Consider the following 26,409-nt stretch of genomic DNA (forward strand, 5'->3'; position numbering starts at 1 on the left):
GTTTGAACCCAGCATGAATGAGGCAGAGGCAGGAAGATCCAGAGGCTTGCTGGCTGGTAAATTTCAGGTTCCATGAGAGGTTCTGCCTCTAAATTAGGTGGTTTTATAAAGACATTCCCTAACAATAAAAGAAATTGTCTAAAGTTGCTCTGCAGACTCCACACATGTGCACAGCAGCCGTTGTGCTCCACACACACACACACACACACACACACACACACACACACACACAAAGTAATCCTCACTTCAAAAGTGCCACGTGAATTTACTATTTCCTCAGGTTGGTCTTAGAATGTTAAAAAGAATTCACAAAAATATAGTTAAATATGCTGGGGATGCATGTCAGCAGGCAAAGTGCACAGCTCCTGTGTTTGATCCGGAAAGCAGCAAGCTGGATTTGGTGGCGCAAACCTGCTAATCCCAGCATTCAGGAGACAGAGGCAGAAGCATCTGCTCAAGGCCAGCCTCTGCTATGTAGGCAATTTCCAACAATGAGAATGTGTCAAAAATAATTCTATTTCTACAGCTATACATAAGTGCATAAAGTGCAGTACTCTGTGTAGAAAATGGGATCCAGCAAGCGTTATCTGAGCAGAATTGTTTTGTCAGTCTAATAAAAGAACAACAGTCACAAAAATATGGACCAAGCTTGTAGTCAGAGGTGGGGAGACAGAGGAAACTCTGTAATAGCTAAGGAGGCACCAAAGGGAAACAATGAAGAATTAATTGTTTCTAAGAAATGAAAAACTCACTAAGACACTAAAGAGATGAGCCAAGCCAAGAAAAGCTGTTTTTTCCTACTCTGCAGACCCAGCGGCTGCCAGACTTTTCCATTTTCCGGTCTGGGTCCATATGGATGTGTGAATTTTCTGTGAAGGGTGAGTACCAGTGGCCAGTCTACCAACCCATAAGATCCATTCTTCCAGGACGCCAAAGACCGAAGCCCTGGGTGAGGAGAAAGGACAGTCTAACAATGGTCCAGTTCCATCAGCTTCCCTGTTTGGAGGAACCACAGACAGGGCTATAGGCCCACTACTGCCTCGGCTATTCTAGCAGTGGGACAGTGGGACACAAATGCAGATGGAAACAGTTCATTCTAAAGCTGTAAGATGCCCGGATCTTAAGAGAGATGGCCATTAATAATAGAAATGGAAGGATTTCTGTTAAGCTAACAGTTTCTTTAATTGCTATAGTTTAGCCATTTTTGCAATATTACTTTAAGAAAATAAAAGCCAAACTAATTAAAAATCTCTTCTAAATTAAAGACATCAGCCCTGTGACCACTGAGAAGATTCAGCTCACTGTGACACTGTGCTCTAGGGGTCATCAACCAAGATCCATTTATTCTGAGTCCCTATGAACTTGTCTTCCAAAAGTTTGTGCTGCTGAACCAACCAGAACATTACATCCTGTTGCGTGGCCCACAGTGTCTAGTGCCTTCTTATACCTGATTATAACCACCCAGGGGTCACAAAGTTGCCTGCTCACAGGTCAGCTGCTGAACACTCCCCTGCACAATCCATCCAGAAGCGTCAAGCAGATAAGAGTTGTAGGTGCCAAACTTTGACTGCCAGACTGTTTGAGAGATTTGAGTTGGGTCTGGTGTTACAGGCTTGTAACCTCAGCCTCTTGGTGGCAGGAAGATTGCAAGTTCAACAACACCCCCACACACACTGCTTCCGGGGCAACTTAGTGACGTGCTTTGAGATTCTGTGGCACTTTGCAGAAGTGAGGCTAAGAAGTGTCCTGACCTGGAGCCCCAGAGTGCATTCATTCTCAAGGAACGTTAGGGCTGGCTACGAGTCTGTCCTAAGGACCAAGCAGTGGTCCTAAGCAGGAGGCTCACAATCTCGGGCAAGGCCATCTGCCGACCTAAATAGAAGTGCTAACTCACTATTGTGGGCCAAGGTGCACGACAGCTCCCATAGGACAATTCTTTGAAATAAAGGCCTCACGGCAGGTCACAAGCAACACATGCTCTTCATTTTATGTGACAAGTCACAGACACACAGCAGCAAAACTAAGGAAAGGAAGAAACTCACTGTGAAGAACGCAAAACAATACCCTTTTTATTTCTTTAAAACTCTGGTGAAATAGGTTTCCATATGACATCCCATTAAAAAAAAATAATGTAAACCAACCTGTGGGTTAGTCACACGGTACAGACTTCAAGAGTGCTTATAGATGCGTAGAATATTTACAAATGCTATTCTTTAGGTAGTAAAGGTTTGTTGCAATCTCCAGCACTTTTTCCTCAGTAAAAGAAAGGGGGTTGTGTTGGTGTTGTTGTATAAAAATCCATAAATGGAGAAAAGGCAATTTTCCTGAGAGAAGATTTGTTCTTGAAACCTTTTTTTGGTTGGTATTTTTTAAAAACAATTGGGAATACAGAAATGGGCTGTTGGTGTAAGAAGCATGTCTAAGTTAACTTTTTTTTAAATTATTTTAAGTACCATTAAGTTAAAATGTTTACATTCATTATAAAAATGCTGTTAAATCTTAAGCAAATGATTTAACACTGATTGCTGCAACGCAAATTGCACTTAAAAATTATTGTGTACATGGAAGAAAAATATCTTGTTTGCTACCCTGTTTACAAATTCCAAGTGACCTCAGATCAGCCACGTGACAGTGAACGCTGAGAAACGTCAGTCAGCATCTGTCCGTTACAATTCGGTCTCGTCGCGGTCCCAGGACCGCACTCCGTCTCCGGGATGTACCAAATGGCTTCAATGCTCCTCTCCACGAATGCTTGTGAAACGTGCATGCCCATGAGCTATGAAGAAATTCTGGGATAACCAAGGTTGATCACAAGAAGCACGTGATTTGGGGCTATACGCATATAACATTTTTTTTTTAATCTCTCAATCTTCCTTAGCACGCAAAGCCCCAGTCATTGCTGCAGTTTCTGCCACAGGCGTGGGGCAGACCCAGAGGCGGGCTGGCTGGAGGTGGCCCGGGCTGATGGGAGCCCGGGCTGATGGGAGCAGGCCACTTGCCTGCTGTGCTGGTCCCTCTTGCAGGAGCCATCTCTTCTTACTTCAACAAGCTTCTTGGGAAATATATCTCTTTCAAAACAAAGGCACAGAAATCATGCATCGAAGGAATGTTAATGTCTGCATTTTTGTTGCCATCTGGACTGCCACACAAATTCAGACAAGTGGCGTGAGGTTCTCAGAGCCCCCTTGCCTCTTGTCAGCTCCAGCTTAGGCCAGAGCCAGAGCACACCAAGAATCCTGCCTTACGGAGGATGTGACTTCAGCGGGAGAGGACAGGCTGACGCCTATGTAGAGACCGTCTTGACCTGTGTACTTGAGGTCACTGTTCTCAGAGCTCGTGCCTTCTCCCACTGCAGACATCACCGGGGCACCTGCCTGATAGAAGACAAGAACAGACAGGGAGGAGAGGCAGTTAGTATAGCATCGCTCATTAGCTGACCCAATCCTCCTGCCTCAGCATCTGGAAACAAATGGCATGGTTGGCACAACTAAGGCCAGAGTTGCCCCGGAGACCAACTCAGGAGGAATAAAGCCAAGTTTGCTCTTCCTTGTCCAAAGCAAGGGCATCCACTGCACTGAGCACTGCCAGCCAGTGCCAGTGACCCGATCTGACAACACAGAAGATCCATGCTGTTACCTACAGTGACCACCTGGCAAGATGCAGGTGACAGGGGAAGGGAGCCTGACGGACTCCAATTTGTCAAAGCCACCGATGAAAACGAGCCACACTGGAGAGCTAAGCCACCTTGTGGATCTAGGTCAGATGCCACCAGGGCATCGACATTCACATCACAAAATGCTGTGGCATCAAACCCAGATAACTGGAATCCACTTAGACTACATCTTGAGAGACCAGCCACCTTTGACAGAGTTTCTCAAAACTCCAGCCACACCACGAACTCTCTAGACACACCTTTTCTCTCCCCAAATCTCAGGCACCCTAAGCTCTTCCAAGCTCAGGGCTCTATCCCTGTTTGAAACACATGATTCCTTAAAACTTTTCAAATATTTTTGGAAATACCACACCTTAAATTCCTCAAGCAGCCACACTGACGTTCTGACCATTTCTCGGCGACCTGTGACAGGTGCAGCTGTGTTGGATGGGCATGTGCAGAGCTGTGAGGCCCCAACACAGCACGGTCCAGAGAAACCCTTTCCACAGCAGGATCCACATTGTTCTCTAGCCCACATATACCAGCCTGGAGCTAGTCCAGTCATGTGACCTGCCCCTCCACACCCAAACTTTCCAACAGGACAGACCAAACCCACTGTCCACATCTCCATCTTTCTCTTTCCCAGCAAAACTCCAGGTGGACAAATAAATATGCAGCGAGAAGTTGGTCTGGAAACTGAGGCAGGAGGACTGAGAGCTCAAGACCTGGAGCCAGGCATGGCAGTGGATGTCTGTAACCCCAGCACCCATGAGACAGAAGGAGGGAGATTACTGTGAGTCTGAGGCAAGCCAGGGTAGCATGTCCTAGGTCAGCCCAGACTATAAAATAAGACCCAGAGAAAGGGGAGGAGTGGGGAGACACAATGATGCAGTTACTTCAAGGCTAATCTTGACAACTTAGCAATATCCAAAATCAAATGTAAATGTGAACAAGAAAAGAATGAAAAAGAGGGAAGGAGGGAGGGAGGGAGGCAGAGAGGGAAGGAGGGAGGGAGGCAGGGAGGGAAGGAGGGAGGCAGGGAGGGAGGGAGGCAGAGAGGGACGGAGGGAGGCAGGGAGGGAAGAAGGGAGGGAAGGAGGGAGGGAGGAAGGGAGGGAGGGAGGGAGACAAAAGACATTTTGCGATGTGTACATAGATGCTCTGGAAGCCTTTAACATAGATACACATGCATCAAGAAGATGGGGGGGGGGTGAGAAGCAAACTTCAAAGTTGTTGAGATGTCAAAATTTTTGTTTTATTTTTATTTTGTGCTGTTTGTTTTGTTTTGTTGTTGTCGGCTGTGTAGCCCTGGCTGTCTCTTGTAGACCAGGCTGACCTCCACCTCACAGAGATCTGTCTGCCTCTGCCTCCCAAGTGCTGGGACTAAAGGCATATGCCACATGCCCAGCTTGAAATACCCAGAATACAGATTCTTGTGAAATTGTTGAAATAACAGCAATAATGCTGTCAAACAACTGGATGTTGCAGAGAGCATAACACTTGTCAGGCTGGGAAGTAACTTCAGACCTTAATTCCAGAAACTCCAAAAATGTTACAAGCAAATCCAGGGCAGACCCACATTTCAGTCCCTGAATGATACAAAACTGAGACCCAATAAAAGAATCTATTGTGTTAGAAAGGCTCCACGATGGTAGATGACAGAGAGAGATTTCTGTCACACCCAGCTTTGCGCCAGTCCGCTTATTCCAAAAGCAGCGAATCTGCAGATTTCTGACCGTGTTTGGGTCTTGTGCAGCAAGTGTTATTTCTGAGAAATACAGAGGGTGCATGAATTGCTGGGACAGAGCTCAGTGCATCATGGCACTCCACAAAAGAGCATCATTAGCAAGGCTCCTATTGGGGCTGGGGCTAGGAGCATCCAGGAGTCAGGACGTCAGACAAGCCAGCAAGCAGCTCACCCGCCTGCCCTAGTTGACAGCTTAAAACACGTGGTAGGATGAGAGCCAAAGGCTGCTGCGTTAGGACCTACGTTAGCCTGCCTGGTCAAAGTTCTGGGTGGGACAGCTAGAGGGTGCAGTCACCTCCTGCCATCTCCTCTGTATACTGTTCTCCTGGCTCAGACATGGCTCAGGAGGTCATGACTGTAATCGCAAGGTGCCTTACTATGTGAGCATTCCACAGGGCGAGCTGTGCTCTTTATATGCAGTATTCATTTATTGATGTGTGCATGTACACATGTATGCAAATGGACGTGCTCACCACAGTATCTGTATAGAGATCAGAGAGCAGTTTACATGAGTCAATCTCCTCCACCACCCTGGGCTTCTCCTCGCTCAGCCATATCGCCCACCCACCGCTGTTAGGAGTGAGACAAGGATCTTCCAAAGAACGGGGTCTGCACCAGATCAGAAGCCTGCTGAAATCGGAGATGTGGCTGGAGGGCAAACAAGAAGGCTGATATCAAATGCCCTGTGCCTGTCTCCATCTATAAAATAGATATTTGGGGTTAGAGAGATGGCTCTGTGGTTGAGAACACCAGCTGCCCTTCCAGAGGACCCAGGGTTCAAGACACAGCATCCGCAAGGCAGATCACAACTATCTGTAACTCCAGTTCCAAGGGATTCAACACTCTCACACAGATAACACACACGAGCAAAACACCAACACACATAAAAGACAGACAGATTATAGATAGATAGATAGATAGATAGATAGATAGATAGATAGACAGACAGACAGACAGACAGGGCAGTTAGTGCAGGCCCATCTTAGAGTTCGAGGCCAGCCTGGTCTATGGAGTGAGTGTCAGGCCAGCCAGAACTAACATTGCTTTTGTTCCCAGACAGTGTTTGCTGTAGTCAGGGATAGAACTGAAGAGACAATAAATGGGGGAGAGCATTGTAACAATAGCTTAATAACAGAACTTTCTGTGTGTATAGCCTTTACTCTGGTTGGGTACCTACTATAGAGACTTTATATACAGTTGTGTAAACCAATAACAACAGTAACAGGTGCATTTAGATATTCATTTTATTTTATGTCATTTTGGTTTTTCCAGACAGGGTTTCTCTGGGTAGCCCTGACTGTCATGGAACTCACTTTGTAGACAAGGCTGGCCTCGGCAAAAAGAGCGGGAGTAAAAGCCAAGGGTCAGGCTATGTGTTTTTCTGCCTGCCTGCCTGCCCGTCTGCCTGTCTGTCTGCCCGTCTGCCTGTCTGCCTGCCTGCCTGCCTGCCTGCCTGCCCGTCTGCCTGCCTGTCTGCCCGTCTGCCTGCCTGCCTGTCTGCCTGCCTGTCTGCCTGCCTGCCTGCCTGCCTGCCTGTCTGCCCGTCTGCCTGCCTGTCTGCCTGTCTGTCTGCCTGCCTGCCTGCCTGCCCGTCTGCCTGCCTGCCTGTCTGTCTGCCTATCTGTCTGCCTGCCTGTCTGCCTGCCTGCCCGTCTGCCTGCCTGCCTGCCTGCCTGCCTGTCTGCCTGCCTGCCTGTCTGCCTGCCCGTCTGCCTTCCTGCCTGTCTGCCTGCCCATCTGCCTGTCTACCTGCCTGCCTGTCTGCCTGCCCGTCTGCCTGCCTGTCTGCCTGTCTGTCTGCCTGCCTGTCTGCCTGTCTGTCTGAGAAAGGGTCTTACTCCGCAGTCGTGACTGACCTGTAATTCACTGTTCGGATCAGGCTGATCTCGGATTTACAGAGCTCCATCTGCCCCTGTATCTGCCTCTCAAATGCTATGCATTTTGATTTTAGTGACAGCTCTTCACAAAGAGAAATACAAGACACTCAATAGCCACTTAAAATGACCCTTTGCTCCTAGCATTTTTGAAAATAAGTCATGTTTTAAAAGAAACTTTTTTGAGCTGGGCACAGCTCTTAGGAGGCTGAGGCTGAAGGGTACTGTGGGGTGGAGACCAGTTAAGGTTGCCTAGTGGAGTCCAGACAACCTGAAATACAGATGAGATCCTTTCTCAGAGGAGGAGGGAGGGAGGGGGAAGAGAGAGAGTCAAGTGTGTTGCCTCTAAGCCCAGCAGAGGAAGGCTCAAGCTCTCCCATGCACTAAAATCCACACATGCAACATGCAAACGCACATGAACACACACCACACACTGAATGCATCCCCAGCTCCAAAAATGGTCGTTAGTGTTGTTCTCACATCTGAACAATGATTCCAAGTTTCTGAGTAGTAACTGTCTTCTATATGGATATTAGGCATAGAGACAAGACCACAGTGCTAGAAAGGACCAAACCCCCAAATGCAGGATGTATGCACCTGAGAACCATCAGCCCTGTGGGAACCAAAAGCAACAGCTGGGTCTCTTGGAAAACACAAGAGAACTTTGTGCCCAATTCTTCATAACTTTTAAATATGAGTGTGCATGAGTGTGAGTGTGTGTGAGAGAGAGAAAGAGAGATAGACGAGGAGAGATTAGGGGTGCACAGGTACCACTCCATGTATGTGTGCAGATAATTTCATGGAATCATTTTTTCCTCTTTCTCCTTCCAACTTTATATGCTTTCTAGGAATAGAACTCAGGACACCAGGCTTATACTACAAGTATCTGTAGCCTCTAAGCCATCGTGCCAGCCCTAAGAAATTATATTTAAACATGAAACACAACACAAGAAGTCTAGGCGTGCTCCAGCACTATATTCTTGGGTGATGCTGGCAGCCTGGACTTCCTCTGTCAGTGGGCAATGACATCTTTATGGCACTACGAAAGGCTAGTAAACATGCCTGTCCCATCTGTGGCCCACGATGCTACATTTTGGTTTCGACAAAAGGCAATTAACATTGGTGTCCAAGGCCACTGAGAAGTTTATGCCCTGCTGAACTCAGAAATTTCACTTCCCGAAAGTGTATTACAAGGAAATAATTCAAAAGAAAGCAAAGGTGTTATAAAGGAAGGCTTTCATTACTGGGGTACTCAAAATAGATGCAGTCCTGGGAATAGTCTAATATGGAATTGTCTGGAAAAGCTGGGTCATCTGCTCCATGAACTATTATGCAATTATTAAAAATAATAAGATCATGTAGCAAGCTGGAAAAAATCCCGCCGCAATGGTGAGTCAGAAACAGCAGGACATGGCTTCTATGTCCCCCTGGGCATACTAAGCTCGAGTGTGACAAGGAAACCTGGATGGAGCAGGGCACAGCTGAGAGGACTGGCCAGCTGCTCCTTTCTCCGAGTATGTTCCTTTAACTGCTGTACTGGAGCAAAAGAGAACAAAAGCTACCAGCTTCAGAAAGCAGAGGCAGACGTTAAAGGCCCAGGTAGTAGAATAAGAGCACTAAATAAATGAAGAGTGAAAGAGAGTGAGGACACTAACATGGGAGGGGCCACCAAAGGGGTCCAGGGCATCCCCCAAACCATCTCCATGCCTGGGAGAAACACATCGCTCGACTCCAGTCCTGGAGCACCTGCGCACTGGTTAGAATATTCCCACAGCTGCATTTAATTGCAGAAAGAGTTACTAACTCTCCTGCAGAAACCTAGTTCTTCACTGTTCATCTTAAATCCTTTCCCTTCATAAGTCTTATTCATGGACCGTCTGAGGAGAAAAAGATCAGAAAGCATTAATGGTAACTTTGGAACCAGTGTGTGCACATAGTGACCAGGTATGGGACATGCCAGGGATCGCCACATTCTGGAAATGGAGGCAAAGGATAGAGACTGTGAGGCCAGCATGGACTGTATAGTAAGACCCAGCCTCTCTCTCTGTCATAGGCATGGTATCCCACACCTATAATTGCTGTACTCAAGAAGCTAAGGCAAAGATCAGCCTGGGTCTCAAGAAATGAGGAAAAGGAGAGCTGGGCACAGTGGTGAACCTCTGCAATCCCAGCACTCCGGAGGTAGGCAGAGGACAGGGGCTCGAGGCCATCCTCCCCAACTACATACTGGATTGGAGGCTAATCTGGGTAATGAGACACTGTCTCACAAAAAAAAATTCAGAACAAAAACAAAAAGTAACAACAACAATTATCTGGTAGGAAATTTAGTGGTGACATATGCCTTTAGTCCCAGCCCGAGAGGCCAGCCTGGTTAGGTCCATTGTTACAGGCCATTGAGACCCAACATCATAACAAACGAATCAAAGAATTTCCATGAGTTAACATTTTCCCATATCTAATTAAGCCCTTTAAAGGACTTTATCAATGGTGGGTCTCTCCGTATAGCAGAAGGCTCTTTCTGGACCCAAAACAAATGTTCCTGAGGGGAAGCAGAGAAGAACAGTTAGGATACCCAGAGCCTAACCATCCTTTCTCCCTTCCACAGCAGACAGCAGCTCAAGCCAGGCAGAAGTCGTGTGTCGGTGCCTCCCCCCCCCCCCCCCCGTGCCTCCCCCCCCCCACGTCTCTCCCAGATCAAAGTGCAATGAGGGTGGGGTAGAAATCTGTTCTGTGTTTCCATTCACTGCTTATCTGCCCTCCACCCTCCCACAGACAACTGAAAATGGAGGCACTTCCTGCTGAAAGAACCTGTTATCAGTGCCAGACTCGGCCTGGCTTAGCACAGCACGCAGGCCAGGGTAGGTGGGAGACAGTAGCTCCGCCAGGCCGGAAAATGCCCCTGGAAAGAAGTGCTTCCAGGGATAAGGGAGTGTGGAAACGTCCATTTGCTGTGAGACAGGCGCAGTTCACCTCGCCCTGTTGCTTCCTTTGGAAATGAACTCTGTCTCTGGACACCACTGGAAATGTTAGTAAAGACTTCAGATGGGACGCACTCAGGTGCTCATGGCACTAACACTCGTCCCTCCTGCCCCTGCCTTGCCCCTTCCACTGACAGAGAACTGGGAGAGCCTCCATGGGAACACAACAGAGAAAAGAGACTGCCGAGCAAGCCCGATGACCTACACTCATATTATAAACTCATGGGAAAGGAGAAAACAGCTCCTGAAAGCTGTCCGCTCCAGGGGTGGAGGAGGAGAGATTGGGAGAGCTTCCCAAGCAGGCAAGAAACTCCGAGTTCAGCCCCTCTTCCGCATAACCTAGCTGGGAAGGGTGGTGCTGCCTGTAATCCTAGCACGGGGAATAGTAAAGGTCAGAGGGATGAGGCCAGCACCAGTGGACCTCAAGGTCCGTGTGTCAGACCAGCAGCAGAGGGCTCAGCTGGAGGGCCACCACTCTCTGCTTGTGCCTAGGCAAGTTGTAGGGCATGTGGGCATGCTCGGAAGGAATCTCTGATGGGGATCACTCTAACTTCAAGACCCTGATCTGCCTCCCTGTGCAGCTGAGTGAGTGTGGTCCCCCTGTGAGGGGAATTCAGTCTCTCCCCAACCCTCACAAAGCTGTGGAATCCAACTCCCTTCTGCAAATCAAAAACCCAAAAACTAACGTGTGCATCCCAGGGAAGGGAAATCCTTGCTTGGAAACCTTCGCCTCCTCTTGAAAGCAAGGATGATTTTGTTTCAGATGGAGGGAAAACGGGACAAAACTCAGAAGTCAATAAGTTTCCAAGGCGCCATGTTAAAGGTACAGGAACACATGCCCCATGAGGATATCTGAGAACTGCCCCTCACAAGATAGTTCTCGAATTCTCCCCTCCCAAGGAGCTAGTCCTTCGGCCGCTGCCCTGACTCGGGGCTGCAAATTCCATCCTGGAATTTCACTGCTTGCCCCGGGGTCCAGGTTGTATCATCCTTGCTGTGGCCCATGACCCTTTTCTAGAGAGGAAACAGTTCTGTAGCCACAGTCCATCCAGGGCAAAGGAGAACGTGCTCTCTTGTGTGCCTGAGTTCCCGCTCTAAACAGGGTCATGAAGTGGGGAGGGAGCCGTGTGGGACTGCGCTGATAGGCAAGTGGACGCTGCCTCGGTCCATCCCTTCACTTGAAATCAGTCTGGAAACATTCTTGTGAAATCAGAAAGGGTCATTCTATTTCAGTCATCAAATGAAGCTGTCCAGGACCCTGAGGCAAACATTTTAAACCCTGTGAGTCATCATCATCATGGGCTTTTCAGGATCTGGGTGAGGATCCTAAACTCTGGGCTTCAGTGAGAAAACAAAAGTGAGATCAGAAGACCAGACATGTGGCCACTGTGCCAGGAACTAAGGAAACACGCACTGTAAAAAAAGGCTGTCAAAGAAATAAAAATCTTCAAACTATGGCTACTTCATATAATGCAGGAACCCTCCATTTTTACATTTCCCTTCTAGAAAGTAAAGATTTATTTCCAGTGTCTTGGGGGTGGGGCCCCATGAAAACGCTCTACTATCAACATTCAAGCATCTACTAAGTGTTTCTATTCTTCGTGGGCTTCAAAGCAATCTGTGGCACCTCTGCGATACAGTGCTCCGGAGCAGATGGGAGGAAATGCTCTTGCTCTTGTAGGAGGACAAGACTGTGGGCTCGGCGATCTGCAGCTATCTCTTGGCTACCTGAACCTACTTCCCTCCCAGCAGCTAATTCATGAACCCCAAAATAAATTTCAGATCATATTCAGGCTTCACTACAAATCAAGCACTAAATTTAATTATGGCATTGGTGCTTGATATAATAAAATACAGCTTGTAACACTGGTGAAAACTCCCGTAACTATGGAGAAAGCTGGCCATGCTGATAATCAGACGGGCAGCAGGCCGCAGAGTTGATCTCCCAGAAACACCAGATACTGTCTTGGAATTCTGTTTATCACATGATGTGCCTGTGGTGGCAGATTCTTGTCATGGCTGCCTCGGTCCGTAGGAGGTGGAGTTCCTGGCCAGCCTCAGCTACACAGCAAGTCTGAGGCCAGCCTGGGCTATATAAGATTCTGTTACAAACAGACTCACAAATTGAGTACTGGGCAATCCTAAAGTCAGATATGACGGTGGCTGAATTCCAAGTCTCTAAGCCTGACAGCGCCTGTCTGTAAGGTCCCTAGAAAGTGTTGGTATTTCAGAGAAAACAGGAACCCCGCGCACCAGCGGGGCTGCCAGATTGCATCTAATCCAGCCCCACTACAGGTAACCCTAAACATGAACAGGGCCGCCAGACTGCATCTAATCCAGCCCCACTGCAGGTAACCCTAAACATGAGCAGGGCCACCAGACTGCATCTAATCCAGCCCCACTGCAGGTAACCCTAAACATGAGCAGGGCCGCCAGACTGCATCTAATCCAGCCCCACTGCAGGTAACCCTAAACACCAGCAGGGCCGCCAGACTGTGTCTAATTTAAACCCATTAAGTCTTCATTTTGCTGGTAACCCTTTTGGCAGACACCCATGAAATACATAATAAATTACTTCGATTCCAGTAAAGGAATTCATTTTCTTCAAAGATTCATTTAGCAATAACATCTCAGACCACCCTAAGTCAGATTTCTTGTGTTTAGCCTTGTTTTCCCGTAACATTAGTTCATGTTTTCTGCCAATTTTGTTTATTTTTATGGAGGCAGGGATTTAAAAAAAAAAAAACAGGTGAAGAATCTTTAATTTGGATTAAAATCTTTCGTTTTAATCATCAATCATCAAAGATTAAATTACCAAATTAAAGATTAAAGATTTTTAATTTGAAAAGTCAAATAACAACTGTCTGTACTTGTGCTCTACCTAAGTCTGGTTTGGAGCTGAGCAGCAAGGGTCAGTTATTAAGTGACCTCAATTGGTGGTAACTTGGGTGGGTACACTCACAACAGGCTCTGGAAGTGCTGGCATTAGACCTGTTTTCTAATGTACATTCAAGGCCTTCAAGGCCACGGATAAGGACATAGCGGATGTTCTTATTGCTGCACGTGTGCGTGTGCGTGTGTGTGTGTAGTGCACGCACACACACACATACATACACATGTGCGCTAAGTTTAGAAAATGAAAGTCCAATTATTGAACATTCTCTGCTAGGGTGACTTTCTGTGAAGGCCTGTGTGTTTGAATAGGATTATACGTTACTAGAAAGGCTTAGGGCAGAGAGAGAGGGGGGTGCCTGGTACTTAGGGAATGTGAAGATAAAATGCTAACAAAATATATATGCTCATGGTTTGTAGCGTGTGGCAAGTGAGATATTAATAACTGAGTTGATTGGCCAACTCCCTGGGAGAGCAAAGGGCCTGACTCAGGAGACGGGAGACGTTGGTTCCAGTCCCCGCCTCAGCACCAGCTTGGTCTGTGACCTCATCCAGTCAGCATCCTGCTTTATAAATGAGGCCACGACAGTGCCCAAGCCCAGGGCTCATGACCTGTGAGAGGTTAACAATTTTTGACTCTTTTTTCATTCTTTACACAAGAGTGTTTGGGAGTATAAACGCTGAAACTAAAAATGGGCACTTACCTACTGGAAAATGTCTGATTAATGATTTCATAAAACTGAGGAGGTCTGGCTCAGGGCTCAGTGGGAAAAGACACTTGTTACCAACCCTGAGGAGCTGACTTCAATCTGTGGCTTCTGCACGGCGGGTACGAGGACTCTCACAAATTGTCCTTGACCCTCATACACGTGCAAGCCGTGGTCACGTGCACATGCTCATGCATATTGCCGTAAGAATCCGAAACAATAATTATTATTAAAGGCAATCTGCTGTTTGATAACATTAATTTTACTTTTACAAATAACAAAATAATTTCTACCTTATATCTTCCTGTTATACTCTACTATAAATTTTTATTGTCTATGTATAGTGTTGGATTAAATTTAGATTAAGAGGATGTGTTCATTGGTAAAGTCCTTACTTAACATTCACACAGTCTTGGGTTCAATCCCAAGTACAGAACAAAAGCAGCAGCAAAGGTTCTGGATGCATGCGTGCAGTCGTAGCACTGGAGAGGGAGAGCGCTTGCTGCTACGTCATGAGAACCAGAGTTACAATCCCAGAACCTCATTAGAACCTAACACCTGTAACTCCAGGCCCAGGGCCTCTAGAGGTTGCACATGCACACCTATGTATCCACACACAAGCAGACATCTGACATGTTATAACATCGTAGACCACACATGCACACCTATGCATACACAGGCAGACATGTCTTCACATTAATAACCGTTTTAGATGGCACGTGTACACCTATGTGTTCACACAAGCAGGCACGTCTGTACATGTAATAACATTCTAGAGAAATGGCTCGTTGATTAAAAGCACATACTGACTTCTCTTGCAGAAGAGTTGAGTTTGGTTCCCAGGACCTAAATTGTGCTGCTCACAAATGTTTGATGCTTTCTTCTGGCTTCCATGGATACTTGCAGTCACATGCGTGCTCACACATACACCCAGCAAAGACCAAACACATACTCCCAATTCCCGGGGAGGCAGAGGAAGATGGCGCTCTGTGAGTTTAGGATCATATTAGTCTCCAAAGCAAGTTTCTGGTCATCCAGGGTCACCTAAGCTGGACTTAGCTGTACACAGGCACACACATGGTCATGATTTCCCCCATATATATATATTGGTTTTTCGAGACAGGGTTTCTCTGTAGCTTTGGTGCCAGTCCCGGAACTAGCTCTCACAAACCAGGCTGGCCTCGAACTCACAGAGATCCACCTGCCTCTGCCTCCCAAGTGCTGGGATTAAAGGCGTGCGCCACCACCGCCCGGCTCCCCCATATATTTTAATGGAAAGATATTTGATTCTTAAATTACTCATTAAGACCAGTCAAATGTAAGAGAACATTATTTCCTTGGTCTGAAGATTTTGAAGAAATCAATGTTGTATTCTGGCCCAGGCCAGACCTGGTCCCAAGTCAAATTCATGACCATTACACTTGCCACATTGTCTTGGACCTCTTCCTTGCCTTTGTGCCCCACTCAGATGGAAACTAAACTCTTCCCCTTACATCCGCTAACTTGTAACTGAGAAAACAGCTGATAAACTATAAGGCTGGAGAAACGGCTGCTTTTGCGGAGGTTTTATTCAACACACAGATGGTGGTGCACAAACACCTACAACTCCAGTTCCAGGGGAGCTCCTGGGTACCAGGCACACGAGTGGTAAACAGACGTACATTCAGGCAAACCACCCACATGCAAAATAAAGAATAATAAACAGCTTTACTTCCCAATGAAGCAGCAGAGATCCAAGCTGGGAAAGGTGGTTCACGCGTGTAATCCACACCAGGGGGGCTGAGGTAGAATTCCCGTGACTTTCAGACCAGCACATACATACATACACGCATACATGCAGGCAGGCAGGCAGAGCACTATGGATGGATAGGAGTCATGTGACTTTTCCACTGTCTAGTTCCCAACTCCCAACACCCACATCAGTTAGCTCAGCAGCACCTGCAGCTCCAGAGGATGACGCCCTCTTCTGGCCTCCATCAGCATTACATGTGTGGTACACTTACAACCACACACACATAGACACAACAATTAAAAACACATGTATAGCAGGCCTAGCATTGTAGTCCAGGTTATAATGTAAGTACTTGCCGGGCATCCTCTAAACCGAGTCTGGTCCCCAACACCAAGGGGGATCAGAGGATGGTAAAAGTGGGAAAAATGATACTTTTCTGGCCCAGGGCCAGCAAAAAATAAGTCACACTGTTTGTACAGGCTAAGGCCTTTTGGACTGTTAGTTTGTGCCCTACAATAACATCTTGGTAAACCAAAATAATTCCAACACAGCAGAGAAAAATCTTCTAATGAAAATATAAAACTTCACATGGTAATCCCAGCACTCAGGAGGCAGAGGCAGGTGGGTCTCTGAGTTTCAAGGACAGCCTGGTCTATAGAGTAAGTTCCAGGATGACCAGTGCTATATGGAGAAACCCTGTCTTGAAAAACAAAAGAAAAGAAAACCACTTCTCAGCTAAGAAGTGAATCACTAAGGAATATGTTTCCTGATTTTCACGACAGGCTGCAAATGTCATACAGAACTTTTACCCGACAGGAGGAGGAGTTCAAGACCAGTGTCAGAAGAGTTTTAGGTCAGCCTGGACTACATAAGGCCATGTCACAAGAACAGTCAGGGGCTACAGAGATGGTTCAGCAGTTAAGAGCACTTGTTGCTCTTCCAGGGGACCTGGGGTTCAATTCCCAGAACCCACATGGTGACTCAGTGCCATCCATAACTCCAACTGAAGGGGACCCAAACCCTTTTCAATTTTTTAAGGCACCAAGCATGCGCGCGCGCGCGCGCACACACACACACACACAGGCAAAATATTCAGACACATAAATCTTTTCTCAAATGTCCATGGAAAGAACCTCAAGTAGAGTAACACACGCTCTCTTCTGAAGGCTTTAAAGCTTATTCTGGTCCGTCTTAAAAGGTGCCTGTGTCCCTAAGTCACTGCTGCTGATGAAAAACATGTACACAGCTCAGGGCTGTCTACAGCAGGGAAGGGGGGCCAGTGAGGCACAGAGCAGCCCAGGAGTACCAGAGAGAGAGCAGCTTGGACACCTATGAATATCCCAGAACTGATCCAAGAGGGGAGACCACCATGACTCAAACAGTGTTGAATGAGATTCAGGCTCTTCCGCCTCTTTGTGTGTGTCACCAACAAGAAGCACAAATGAGGAAACCTGTCCCCCAACATGCCAGTCCTCCCCGTCAAGCCTGAGGTTTAGAAATTACAACGTAAGGTGCTGGTTCCAGGGGAGAAGGAGAACAAGCAGCACAGCAGGCAAGCGCGGCTGCTGGCGTTGTTTGTTTACTTCAGTTACCAGATACTACCAACCGAATACAGGAGTCTAACGTATAGACACAGAAAACAACACACCTCTCATGGAGCCAGGGTTAGCAAAAGTTCATAACTCACAAATGAGCATTGTTTGAGCCCTTCTTACTGTTCATTTGAGGGGGATCTGAAATATTTTTAAAAAATCTACTTTGAGCTTTTTTTCCCCCTTCAAAAAACCTGATTCGTATTCCTGATGTCACGCCAAATCCAAACAATAGACCTTTGGTGCCATGATTGCTTTTTTAATTTATTGGGAGGATTGCTTGCATGTGAATGCCATTTCATTCATGTGGATATCAGGACAACTGTTGTAGGTTCTGTCTTCCCATGACCACCTGCATCCCTGGGACTGAATTCAAATTCAGCCTAGACTATAAGCACCTTTACTGAATAGCCAATCTCACCAGCTTTCCATTCCTGCAAATACCATACCCAACTAGGGTAGGGGATACATGAACAAAACTCTCAAAGAACTAATTTTTTTTTAATAAGAAAAATAATCCTAGCTAACTAGTGAGGCATAGTGGCTATAATCCCAGCACTGGGAAGGTACAAGTAGACATCAGCAGGAGTTCAGGTCATCACTGTCTACAGAGGATGACCTATGTGAAAGATGGCTCAGAACCCAGGGGCACTGACTGCTGTTCTGGAGGACCCAGGATTCCCTACAGCCTCATGGTGGAACACAACAGTCTACAACTCCATTGCTAGGAGGTCCCACCCTCTTCTGCCTCCTCAGGACTCCTTGGGCACCAGGCACACACATACAAGTCAAACACACAGCCATATGCAAAATAAAATCTGCCCAATCCATAAAGCCTTTCCAGCTCTGCAAGCACAGCTGACTGCTCCCTCCTTTGGCCCCTCTACTACTTTGCTTGTCATGGCACTTTCAAATCTGACCACAGAGAAGACCATGTATGTGGATATCTGCCACGCACCACCACCTCCACGTTAACATACAATCCCAGGTGTGGGACCTTTTCCTCTCCTGTACCTCTCATACAGCAATACTTCCTGACAACGTCCAGCAAAGCAGAAGGCAACTAAGAAACTTACCAATGACAGAGTGCAGTGTTACAGGTTTAATGATGCCTGTAATATTATAGTTTCAATATACTCAAGTCTTTAAGCAATTACTGATACTATTTTTAGGCCGCAAAATACATTCATTGCTCACACATTAACTCTCTCTATAACCCAAGCAGGCCTTAACCTGGATATTCCCGTCTCAACTTCTGAAGTTCTGAGATTACAGATATGGGTCACTCACTTTAGGCAGATGAGTGTCATAAGCACACAGACACGCATGCACGCACGCGCGTACACACACAGTATTTTCCAGTGTTAGCATTTTAAGTCAGAGGGAGAAAAGACCACACTGAAACTGAATATGTTAACATTTTACCCCAGCCGAGTGGTGGTGGCGCACACCTTTAATCCCAGCACTCAGGAGGCAGACAGAGGCAGGCTACAGAGAACCCCCCTTCTCGAAAAACCAAGAGAGAGAAAGAAAGAGAGAGAGAGAATCTACACAACTCGTCAACAACTGGAATTTTGTTTTTTGTTTTTGTTTTGTGTTGTTTTGTTTTGGGGGTTTGTTGTTGTTGTTGTTTGGGTTTTTAAAAGCAAGATTTCTCCGTGTAGTTCTAGATGTCCAAGAACTCACTCTGTAGATGAGGCTGGCCTCGAACTCAGAGATACACCAGATGCAAGGTGTGCACTCCTACACCTAGCCACAACAAATTGTTAAGATACGTCCTTGCTATGTACCCCCAGGAGACCAGGAACTCTCTGTAGATTAGAGCTGCCTTGAATTCAGAGGTCAGCATCAATGCTGAGATTAAAGGCAAGTACCACCATGTCCAGCAAATTTTAGTATTTTAGTATTCCATGGAGAATAAATGTCAAATTCTGTTGTAAATTTGGGTCAATTAAATGTTTTCTCCAGGCAGTAGTGGTACATGCCTTTATAATCCCAACACTTGTGAGGCAGAGGCAAGTGGATTTCTATGAGTTCGAAGCCAGCCTAGTCTACAAGAGCTAGTTCCAGGACAGGCCCCAAAGTTATACAGAGAAACTGTCTTGAAAAACAAAAAAAAAAAAAAATGTTTTTCAATAAACCTACAAATAAAAAAATGTAACCATAGTAAGACAGACCGTTGTCATGAAAATTAATCATAGTATATTTGGTAGCAAATGCAAGGAAGAAACTGTGCTTCTTCATCAATGCCAGGCTGCATACCAGGGAGTCTCCAATGCCAGTAGGAGAACACTACCTCCCTTCTTCCTGCAGTCCAGGCACCCCACACCAGTATAGCATACAGCTTCCCACAAGGAGAAACTGAGTCATGAAGTGACCAGGTTATGACTGAATGACTCACCAAAAGTCTCTTATTCTCCCAGACAAAGGGCTCTTTTCTTGTTTTTCAAGACAAGGTTTCTCTGTAGCTTTGGAGCCTGTCCCGCAACTAACTCTTGTAAACTAGGCTGACCTTGAACTCACAGAGTTCCATCTGCTTCTGCACCACCATTGCCCAATTGACAAAGGGCTCATTAAAACATAAATCAGAAAGTGAACCAACAAAATGAACCATTGGAGCATGGCAGAAGATAGATCTGGCCTAGTCAGGAATGGTGGCACGCAGAAGGCTCTCCTGGGATATGTGTAGAGTTCAGGGCCAGCCTTGCAACTTAGTAAGATTCCAAAATTTAAGCACATTTTAAAGACCAGACATGGTGATCCATACCTTTAATTCCAGCACTTGGAAAGTAGAGGCAGGTGGATCTTGGCTTGTATAAGACCATCCCACTCTACAGAAGGAATTCCAGGACAGCCAGGGCTACACCATGAGGCCCTGCCTCAGTAAAAAATAAAAATTTGTAAAAACTAACTACCAACTACATTTTAAAAGAGTTGGGGACATAACACTTGCCTAGCATCCACAAGGGTACCAGAAAATAGTACAACGTGTAAAGGATGGGCAGTAAGACGGCCAGCTGGAAAACCACCTAGTGTGATCCCAAGAATCCACAGTGGAGAGCACTGACTTCCCAAAGCTGTGCTCTGCCCACGGTGGCCTATGCACACACACAACAGAAATACACACGAACAATAAATTAAATAGCACAGAAAGACTGAGAGGACTCCTTCCCACACCCAGTGCCGCTGGGAAAGGATCTGGGATCTGGCTCATGCTTACAGCAGTAGACAAGACGGTCTCACTGTCCCTTGAGTCCCTTGGTCCCAGGATTCTTTGGCCAAGAGAACCCAGGAACCTGGGGCTCGTGTAAATGGTCCACAGGCAAGAAGCCAGCTAGAAATGCCACCAGTTCTGCCACCACTGGTTTCCTAAAGGGAGCCGGAGGAGAAGATGGGGTGGGTGGAGGTGCTGCAGCCCGGGGCAGTGTTTGACTTCCTGGTAGCTCATAGGCACTAAAGAAAGGCAGATGCGTCCTTTCCACCTCTCAGGACAGTGTCTGTGGCTCCAGCTCCCCCGTCTATGGAGATGGCACCTGAGATCGCCCTCCATTTCAGTCCAGTTGTTTCATCACCCCTACCGCCAGCACACAGCGAATCTTACTACTCAAATGACCACAGGCAGCAATGGAAAATCAGTGGGGGTCACCCACTCTTCGGAGATTTGGACCCTAAGCCAGTGAAGACATCGTTTGTAACGCCAAACATCCTTATACAGGAATCTCACGTTTTCTTCAACTAAAGTATTTCATAGACTGGAGGTAACCGCTCACCAGCAGGCACTGTGGCCCAGAAGGGGTTAGACACATTTCTGTCAGCACAGCTCCCTGCCAGTTGCTCACACCTGCCTCCCAGCATCCTCTACACAGCTGTCACACTGACAACTCACTCTGCACAGAGGTTCAGCACAGCCAGAGAAGGAACTGGAAAGTGCTGAGGAACCTAGAGGCCAGAACGAGCCCTCCTCACAGTCAAGTCAGGAGCAACTTATGGGGACAGCTATGGTGGGGTTGCCACGCAAAAAAAAAAAAAAAAAAAAAAAAAAAAAGCCTGCTCATCTAGATGGCAGCTTGGTACTCTCCCAAGGATTCGGGAGTGAGGAAGCAAGGCCACCAGGGGCAGATGGTAGGTGGCGCCAAGCAGCTCCCCCACAGGGAGGTTTCGGGGGCTCAAAGCTTGCAAGTCTACAGCCTTGTAAAAGGCCTCTCCAGAGCCCCCATTACAAACCCTTGCTGCTCAGCCTCCTGGTCTCTAGTCTGATGCTGATCTCTCCCTGAAGGGCCCAAGGCACTAACAGCAAGCCTAGAACCAGCCCACAGTTCCTGGGATCCTCACCCAGACACATTAGGCTCCTTTTCCAGTTTCTTGTTCTTTCCAACAGATTGGATTTATTAAGAACAATTTAGAATTTTTACATCACAGAAGCACAAGAACAAACCTGACTCCATTTACAGTAGCACCATTCCCCAGGCAAACACAGAAGCCTCCACATTAACATTGAGACTGGACACTGTCTTCACAGTAGCCTGTGGTTGATGGAGACAAGACACAGACAGGGGCCCCAAACCTGGCTGCTCCTTTATACCCCCGAAAAACCAAAGCATCATTTTACCTCATTTAGCTACAGGACTGGGGTAGTAAGGAGTGGAAATAATCTTAACCTGTCATTTCCCCCCCAAAAAAAAAAATAATAACACAATCTAATTAATTACCACTTCAGATGTTTAAAGTTGCATACAACACTCCAATTTAATTTATACAGGAGCCAGAGATAGTTCCGCAGAAAAAAGGTGCCTGCTGAGAGCCTGGCTACCTGAATTCTACCCTCTAACCCACATGAAAAAGAACAAACAGACTCCGCTGTCTTCTGATTTCCACTTGTGTATGGTAGCATACATACATCTGGACACATGAATATTCTACACATATATCAGGCATACATGCAATACTAGAGACACACACAAAGGCATGCATTCATGCACACAGGCATGTGCACACATTACCGTTCATACTGACAAGGGTTCAAAATAGTTTTTAACCTAACATTTGCAATAAACAGAACCTACTAGAAGGCTGAGCAGCACTGGTGCCTGCCTGTGTTCCCAACACAGGCAGAAGCAAGTGCACCACTTTGATGAAGCTTGGTTCTGTGCCACACAGGTCTGAGACCCAACCTCAAATATAAACAATGTAAAAGCTTCCGCAGCTCAGTGTCAGCACCGCATTCATTCGGCAGACATTTCTAGGAATGCATCACGTGCCAGTTACAACTTTCCTAATCTCTGACAATCTCATAGAAAAATGGTCATTTAAATCTGTTTTCATTAAAGGAATTTGGTCCAGAGAAATGATATGGAGTACTGTCTTAAATATGTTAATTTGGGCTTGAGACAGAAGGCCTGTTTGCTGTTCCTAAGCCCTCCAGGGCAGCACTTTCGGTTTGGCCTCCAGCTATTGTATGGAAACACAAATTCCTAGGCCCCACACCCAGAAATTTTGACTAAAAAAACTCCAGGGTGTGGCTTAGAAATCTGTAGTATTTTGAAGTACCCTAAACAACCCAGGGCCAAATTAAATATAGCCAATAATTACTAGCTAAACAAGATCCTAGTCTAGTCTAGGGAAGAATCTTGGCTGTGCACAACTGTAGGGTCCTGCCTTAGGGCTGGGGGTGTATCTCAACTGTGATGGCAATCACCTAGTGTATCTTGCCTGAGGGCGGGGGGGGGGGGATCTTTGGTGGAACTCAGGCTGAGGGAGGCCAGAAAGACATTAAAGTGGGGAAATGCTCTAGATAAAACCAAGTTCTCACCACAATGAGAGAACCCAGCAAGCATCATGTCACGATGCTGAAATAACCCTTCAGAATCAGTGACCACTGGGAGGTGGCAAGGACTCCCTGGATGAGGGAACCGGTTACAGGAAGGACAGTGGGAACAATAGCCGCGACCTTTGCTTTGTGCACATCTGAGAAAGCAAAACTGGAGCCAATAGACAGACGTCCCTGTAGATTTTTCTAATTCACCTTCGGAATACATAGTGACTCTGGCTGGGGGAAGAGGGAGGAAGGAAGGAAAGAGGGAGGAAGGGAGGAAGAAAGAAAATATAGCTGGGCGGTGGAGGTACACACCTTAAATCCCAGCACTCAGGAGGTAAAGGCAAGTAGATCTGAGTTCGAGGCCAACTGGTCTACAAAGAGTTCCAGGACAGTGGGGGGGGGGGGGGGGCTGTCTCAAACACAAAGCTGTGGGAGCGGGGAGGTAAATACAATCTGAATCTTTTGTAAAGTTTGCCATTTTGTTGACATTTAAATATAATTTCCTCTAAAAACTATTCTTATGTAGCAATTCACTAAACTGTTGGTTCAGATTATTATACTGCTGATAAGATAAAATTTAAAACAATCTGAGACAGAGCAGTCTTCTCAGGCAGCCCCAGCAGCTCACACTTACCCCTGAGGCAGTCGGTTGTGCTGAAGGAGAAGTGGTTTTGGTGCAGTCGTCTGAATTAGAAGAGGAAGAAGTTGGAGTCATAGGGACAGAGTTACTGCTGTTACCTGCAAGAGACGAGCTGTGAGTACATCTACCTCTGCTGTCTAAGCTGGAAAACACTTTCCAGATAAAATGGAATTTTATTACACTCACCGGAGCAAGCTTTGGACTTATTTATGTTTTTAGGTTTTCGTTTCCTGGTTTGAATTCCTTCTTTTTTCATAGCAAGTGGTCGAGGCACCTGAAAAATGTCCACAGAAATACCTAAGTATCACACTGAATGAAACAGACAAGATATGATTTTGGTACTCAAAGCCTTTACTCGAAAGTGGCAGAATGGGTTCCATCTCCAATCCCACCGGACGTGAGTCGTCCATTTCTCAGTACTGCGAACTCAGTACTGCTAAGAAAGCACACGGAGCCACATTATCCAGCTTTAAACGAATTAAAGACTTTGGTGTAAATTTCATCCGAACTAGATATGTAGATATTTATTAATACTTATAAATATTATATCTATTCTAAATGCATAGAGATTTACCCTTTTCCCCCAAAATAAAGATTCTTTCAGGGGAAAATAATGTAGTTTACCATGGACAATTTAATCTTTTCAACCTTATGGTTATTATCTGAAAAAACATTTTAATTTTAGAGACAATTATTTATTGTATGAATATTTACTTTTAATATCTTTTAAATAAAGAGATCAAATACCTTCTCCCTAAAACACAGGTTATTGCCTTTGTAAGACTGAACCATTATTAGCCAGACTGCTGGCTGATGTGGGGGACACCGGCATTCAGAAGGCTAAGGCAGGGGATGCAGCGCCCTGGGCTTTGAGTTTGAGGTCAGCCTAGGCTATAGAATGAGACCTTGTCTCAAAAACAAGCCAAAAATTGAGATTTATAAAAACCTCTACAGTCCTTTAATGAAGTATAGACTCTAACTGAAGATATCAAAGATAACTTCTTCAGACAAAAGTCTCTGTCAAATTTCTTAAAACTGAAGGTCTACAGTGATCATTATTTTGTTGTCAATTTTACATTTCTGTTTTTTCTTCTGGGTATGAGGCTTGTCTGTGTGGCCCTGGCCGTCTGGGTTGAAGGCACGCGTTACCACACCTGGCTCATGCTGACATTTCTAAAATCGGATGTTTTCACCAAAAATGTCAGTGTCAGATTAGTTGTGTTATCTCTTGGCCCTCCGTGGCTGAAACAAGTAGCTCAGTGCGGTGCACACACAATGCGCTCAGTTTTTCACTTTCAGATCTTTTTAACCCTTTTTTAGTTTGCTCATAAACAGAGCACACGGCATACCCCATGGAGCTTCATGTAGAGTCCGCAGGCATTGCACACGGGCTCGCCTTCGGCGTTTCTGCGCCACAAGGTGGTGGTTGTGGTGTGACAGTTGGCACAGGACAGTCCGAGCCGCCGCGATGAGGGCTAGAAAACAGCATGGAAGACACTAAGCAGAGAAATACGATTTTGCATATTTTAATGCTCCTATCTTAAATAAAAAACAAAAATCATATTTCCAGTTAGTTATACATGAAATGTCCCTTCAGAACAAAATCTGAAGTGTAATGAGGCAGACATTTCTGGACCAGAAATCTTGAGGTCTGCAGAGTGTGCTTGATCCCACAGGTGAGTCTCTCTCCCCTCGCCTGCTACCAAGAGTTGTCAGATAACCTTGAAGCAACTGGACGTTGTCCATGCAAAGTTATCCCAGCATCACACGTGTTCCCATGGTGGCTGCTCCTCCAAGAATTCAGGTTTCCACGTACTATTGCTGACAAATTAGATTTCCTGAAAATTGCCCCAAACAGAGCTAAATTCTAGAACACACCAAAAAATACAACCCCCTGCAGCCTGCTCGGTTGTCACAATATGAGATGTGAGTCACAAAACACAACCAGAGCCAGTGTGCTCAATGGCATTGGTCGTCTAAGAACTGGTGATAGCTACACCTATTTTCCAGGCACATGTAGAGAAAAATCAACCAGAAACCATAAAAAGATGAGTGAGAACCAGGCCGGTGGCAGAGCACAGCTTTAATCCCAGCACCGGGGAAGCAGAGGCAGTCTCCGAGCTGTAGGCCAGCCTGGGCTACACAGAGAAACCCTGTCTAGAGAAAAAAAAATCGAAAGAAAGAAAAAAAATAGGAACAATAGAAAAAAAGAAGAGCGAGAAAGAAAAGCTGAGGATCTTTACCTGTAACTGTCGTTCTGGTGCCTGAATTGTGTCTGTTTCACAGGGTCAAGCACTTCTGACAGCATTCTTTTAATATTAACGCTCTTTTCATATAAATAGTTAACTGGTATCGCCAGCCCCCCCGCCCCCCGGCTAATGCTACCCTTTATGTCCCTAACATTCTTGAAGAAATATATTTCCTCCATACCTTACATAAGCTTGTGAAAGGGATGAAAACAATGGAACCCTCTCTCAGAAAGACAAAATATGATTTTTTAGATTACCCAGTATAAATTGTTTAAAATTATGAAAAACAGGTTGTACCAATACCACATCTTATACATAATTAATATATATTAGTATATATATATGCTTATCTATACTAAGCAAAAATGTGGGAATCAAAGCAAATTTTAGGTGACAGAACTCCAAAGGTTCCCAGGTTCGGTTCATTTTAGAAAAATAACAATCCATTTTATAAAGAATAAAGATGTTGGGTATGCATTGGATATTCATGGGTCAGAGAATCAGGATTCCAAGTTTTTTTTTAAGATAAAT

At 46.0% G+C, this 26,409-nt stretch overlaps 1 protein-coding gene across 1 annotated transcript in view; it reads right to left on the reverse strand.

Annotated features, from left to right (window-relative positions):
- Positions 1–2,049: 2,049 nt before the first annotated feature.
- Gata6 (GATA binding protein 6) overlaps positions 2,050–26,409 on the reverse strand; it is a 33,067-nt gene continuing 8,707 nt past the window's right edge. Inside the window, exons 4-7 of the mRNA XM_041660606.1 lie at positions 24,979–25,104; positions 23,816–23,903; positions 23,624–23,727; positions 2,050–3,374 (exon numbers count right to left, since the gene is read on the reverse strand). Of these exons, the coding sequence (XP_041516540.1) occupies positions 3,207–3,374; positions 23,624–23,727; positions 23,816–23,903; positions 24,979–25,104 (486 nt within the window). The 3' untranslated portion in view covers positions 2,050–3,206. The remainder of the gene's footprint in view (positions 3,375–23,623; positions 23,728–23,815; positions 23,904–24,978; positions 25,105–26,409) is intronic.

The sequence above is a fragment of the Microtus oregoni genome, unplaced genomic scaffold (assembly GCF_018167655.1).
Source record: "Microtus oregoni isolate MIOR12 unplaced genomic scaffold, Mior012 000011F_ref0000422, whole genome shotgun sequence".
NCBI classification, from domain to species: Eukaryota; Metazoa; Chordata; class Mammalia; order Rodentia; family Cricetidae; genus Microtus; species Microtus oregoni.